Source organism: Rhea pennata, chromosome 1, assembly GCF_028389875.1.
Source record: "Rhea pennata isolate bPtePen1 chromosome 1, bPtePen1.pri, whole genome shotgun sequence".
Taxonomy (NCBI): domain Eukaryota; kingdom Metazoa; phylum Chordata; class Aves; order Rheiformes; family Rheidae; genus Rhea; species Rhea pennata.
In genome coordinates this window covers 88,961,774-88,966,367 of record NC_084663.1, presented here as the reverse complement: position 1 = coordinate 88,966,367, position 4,594 = coordinate 88,961,774, and the positions used below count along the sequence as shown (strand labels likewise).

The following is a 4,594-nucleotide window of genomic DNA, read 5'->3' as shown; positions in this document are numbered from 1 at the left end:
ACAACAGTAAGTCATACACATGCAACAAACCCCACCAGTAGCACTTCTTTGCTCTGGATCATAAGAAATCAGAAGCCACCACCAGCCCTTTGCTGTTGTATCTCATATGTGAGAAAAAAGCCAGAAAGCAAAACCCCATGTGCTCTCAACACAAGAAAAATAGACACTAAAACGCTCTTATTTTAGGCAAGTGACCTGTACCAACATACATCTCAATTCTTCTACTCTCCTTCCTTTGAAAAACTACAGACTGAAAAATTTCAGCATGACATAGGAAGTTTTAGTTTTCCATTATAATGGAAAATGGAATGGAATGGAGCTCAAGTTCTAGTGTGAATTGTGCTATTAGAATTGCTTCAGTTTTAAATAAGTTTTTAAATAAGGGAAAGTAAATCTAGTTTTGACACTAAGGAAATTTCCATTCAAAAGTCTGTGGTTATCTTTGTACAAATATAGTTACATCAAAGTCACAAACAGTGACTACAAGCTTCAGCATGATCATGCTTTTTGATTACAACCGTGTTAACAGCATGATTTCTCAATTTGCATCAGGGTGAGAACCCACTGAAGGCCCACCTATTCAACCACAATTAGTAATCACTGTTCTCATTTTAATGAATAAGGAAGCTTTTCTCATCTTCTCCTTTCCCACCACACACTTTCTGAATGAGGAGCACGCTGCCATTTTATTCTTAGAAAGAAAAAGAGGTCAGGAAGACTGTTAATTTTTTGATTTTTATTAAGAGGAAAAATATACTTTCTATAGCAGTAGTCAAGAACTAACAGTGGAAAAGCCACAGATGCGATACACAGTCTATCATTAGATATTCTTATAAATAGATTCTTTGTTTATATTTGATCCTTTGAAGCAACTTGCAGAAATAACTTAGTATTTTTCATCTTTCCAGAACACCAGTCACACAACAGTCGTCACCTAGAAGAGAGGGGATAAACAGCTTCATAAACATGGATTTTCACTGGGTATCAAGGGACCATGCAGCATCTTCTAGTTACTAAGTGTTGTATACAAAAAGCCTGAGTCTTCTAAATAGGCTTCCAGAATTTCTTTCTGAACACCAAGAATATACCATGCAAGATACACCTTTCCAATGAGGGAAAGAAAAGATTTTCTTCTTCCTTTGCTTAGCTTTTGTGTTTGAATAAAAACGACCACTGCCCTAATCATTAAAAAGCTAAACTGAAGTCACATCTATTAAACAATAACAGAGGCAGACTCATCCTTTATTTTTGAAGAGCTGCTCACAAAGACTGTGTACTTCCAGAAGGCTTTACCACCCTCACAAGGACAGCAGCTGTTATCACAGTGACAGAGGATTGCTTTCTCTTCCCCTCCTTAAGGCATCTTTGCCATCATTGACAGTACTGTGGGTTTTCTAGTGGCGTCTACTCAGATGTCAAGGTACTTCAGAAGCAGAGATCAAGTAATGATCGTATTCCTGAAGTCTATACTCACCACATTCACATTCCTGTTCATCTCAGTCATATTTTAAAGCCCAGAGCTCTCATGCACTCTTTGTGGGCTTCAATAAGGTGCCCACAGTTTTCTTCACCCTTCTCAATGATGCTGCAAAACAACAAAAAAAAAAAATTCCAGGGATCAACAACAAAGTGTTATTATTAGTCAAAGACACAGAGTTGACAAGTTGTTGGAAACAATCAAAAGAGCCTATTAGGCTCCAGAGATCATCTTTTTGCCTATCTTGTCCAGAGCAGCACTGCTTAGAAAAGGAGAATAGAGTCCCCAAAAAGTGCCCAAGCCTGGAATGAAGCACTCTTAAAACTTATTAGATTCATAAGAGAATTTCCTATAAACAGGCTAGTGTCTATTCTGAGCAAGTCTAGAGTGGGATTTGTTATGTGACACAGAACAGTCACCTCACTACATCCACCACATTGATTTGAAACTTGCTGCTGACAAGATCATTCTGTAGGGAAGGAACAAGGCTTCTGCACTAAGAGGCAAATACAGAACAGGTTGACCAGTAAGTGAAGTTTTAGTCCAGCTTCAGGTGGTATTCAGGGAATAATCTGAAGCAAAAAGTTGTCTAGTTACTGTTTAAAAAAAGATGGGGGGAGGGTAAACAGCATCTGGTAATTTTTGATGTTACTCATTTTTCCAAGTGTCTAATACATATTCAAAGAGTGGTAGAAGTCTACCATAGCAGGTGTATAGGACTAGGACAGAGTCCCAGTCTGATAGCTTGCAGAGCACTTCCTGTCTCCTGGGGGGGGGTGGGAAAGGAACTCCATCATGCTGCAGCAGGTAGGTCACATCAAACCTGATCTACTAGGCTAAGCTATTTGCACTTTCTCAAAAAAAAGCTATAGAAGTATGAAATAATTAAAATAACTCTGTTTTAATCACTTAAGTCATATTGTAATAAGTGTAGCCAGATGTGCTGGCTGCTCAGGGCAATGCCATCTGATACATTGCTTCCACCCTATCATCTTTTTCTTAGAGGGCCCTGTCTTTTCTATCATGTAATTAGATGTCCACACCTCACTCTGGCAAAAATAGTGTGTCTGCTATCATGCCACCTACTGGAAAACACCTGTACAAGCTGTAAAGGGAAAAAAAGGCAGCCAGCTTGGCCTCCCGACCGAAGTCACTTACTGTCATATACAAAGGAGCTCAGCTGCAGGGTACTACTACGTGTTGATAGGGCACGTTACACTGACTAAACCTACAGTTTAAAAATAGAGCGACATACATCATGGCAAGTATTCGCTTATTTGTGAGAAATGCCAATCCTCTGACACTTAACAGACATAGCATTTTGTTTTATTTTATTTACGGAGTAACAGCCCTTGCAATCGCATAAATAATAGAAAGAGAACGTTAGTACCTGCGGCCGCTCGTTAGCAGCCAGGACTCGCGAGCAGCACTAAAGCCGGCGCGGGCCGGGCGCCGCTCACCCGCGCCCCCGGGGGCCCCACGCAGGAGCTGCCGGCGGGTCGCGCCCGGGGAGGCGGCTGGGGCCGGGGGGGGGGGGTGAGGCCGGCCGCGCCCCGGCGCTCGCTCACCAGGTGTCGCGGGCTTTCTTGGTCTCGGGGCAGGCGCAGCAGGGCTTCAGCGGCTTCTTCTCCGCCCCCGGCTCCCCCGCGCCCTGCGCGTCGCAGCTGGCGGCTGCGACGGTCGACATGGCGGGCGGCTCCCCGGCAGCCACGGCCTGCGGACGGGACGGGACGGGCCATCAGCGGAGAGGGGAAGGGGGGGGCCGGGGAGGGGGCAGCCCGCCCCTCCCCCCGCTCCGAGCCGCGATGGAACTGCCCGCGCGGGTCAGCCCCGCCCCCCTCGCGCGCCGCTACCTGCTCCCCGGCACGAAAGCGGCGCCACAACACGGTCCGCGCTGCGCTTCCACCCCCGCGGAAGCCTTCTGCTTCCGGGCAACGTCTCGCCGCCCCCCTCCTCCGCCGCGAGGCACCCGCCAGTTTGCGATTGCGCGCAGAGCCCGCTGCATGCCGGGAGACGTAGTTCTGAGCCGCTTCCCCGGTCACCCTCCGCCGCCTCGCCCCTTCCCGGCAGTCCCCGCAAGCGCGGCGGTGCGGGCCGCGCCCTGCGGCTTGTGCGCATGCGCGGCCCCGGGCGCGCTCTCCGCGCCCGCTGGGCGACCTTCGCCGTTGGGGGCGGGCTGCCATGAGGGGCGGGGGCGGCGGCGTGCGCGGCCCTCCCCCTGCCTCTCCGCGCCCGCGGCTTCGTGTGCTAATGATCCCACATACCCTCGGAGTTATTCCCGAGGAATGCTTCTCCTTGGTACTTACAAGCCAGAAAGAAGGGGAAGGAGAAGCAAGCAGAACGATGTAAACGATTTATCAGTTGACAGAACTGGAAAAAGAGCTCGTATCTCAACTTCGGGGGCCTGTCTTCTATGACATGGTGCTTTTCAGTTTGTTTCTGCGCTCTCCCCACCACATATTTCCAGAAAACTCGTACGGTCTTGGAATCGGTGCTTTCATCAGCACTCCTTTTGCACTTGGCCTCTGCAGAAACACAAAATAACCCTACTTCTTAAGAGTTATTTACTCAATCAGTCAGCAAGAGTCAGTGGTCTCTGGAGAAGAAGAAGAGCAAAATCTCCCCCAAATCATCTCCCTTTTGACCATAAATTTATATGTACGCTACTGGAGCTTATACACTTACTCTGTCCCGCGTGATCATTGTGTGCCGGGTTTCTCTTTGTACAATGCCTCCACTTGTTCAGCAGAATATCACAATGGTATCAAAGCTCCCTTTACTGAAAGCTAAATGGTTCTGCACCATTCAGCTCTGCTGCGTTCACCTGCCATCTGCTGCAGTCGTAACAACAATTTAAACAGATTTCAGTTCTGATAGTGGAAGGCACTAGAGTCAAAAAGTTGTAGCCAGTTATCTAATGCCCTTCTTTCTCTCCTATTTAAGCAGCGGAGGAAATAGGGTCTCAAGTCATAGCAACAGCGCAAAGAAAGCTAGAACTCCGCGGGACGAAAAAGAAGAACATGCAGGTGAGCAGGTTCACATACGGGAATAGCCAGCAGGACTGGCAAAATTTAATTTTGCCATTTATGGCTGGAGGCCAGCCTGGCCTGCTCCTGC

At 47.5% G+C, this 4,594-nt stretch overlaps 1 protein-coding gene across 1 annotated transcript; it reads right to left on the bottom strand.

Moving 5' to 3' along the window:
• Nucleotides 1-721: 721 nt before the first annotated feature.
• LOC134138302 (cytochrome c oxidase copper chaperone) lies at nucleotides 722-3,438 on the bottom strand. Its single transcript, XM_062571769.1, has 4 exons — nucleotides 3,331-3,438; nucleotides 3,046-3,191; nucleotides 1,475-1,585; nucleotides 722-934 (listed from the first exon to the last, which is right to left on the bottom strand). The coding sequence occupies exons 2-3, from the start codon at nucleotides 3,162-3,164 to the stop codon at nucleotides 1,501-1,503; spliced, it is 204 nt and encodes a 67-aa protein (XP_062427753.1). The 5' UTR covers nucleotides 3,165-3,191; nucleotides 3,331-3,438; the 3' UTR covers nucleotides 722-934; nucleotides 1,475-1,500.
• Between the last annotated feature and the right edge of the window lie 1,156 nt (nucleotides 3,439-4,594).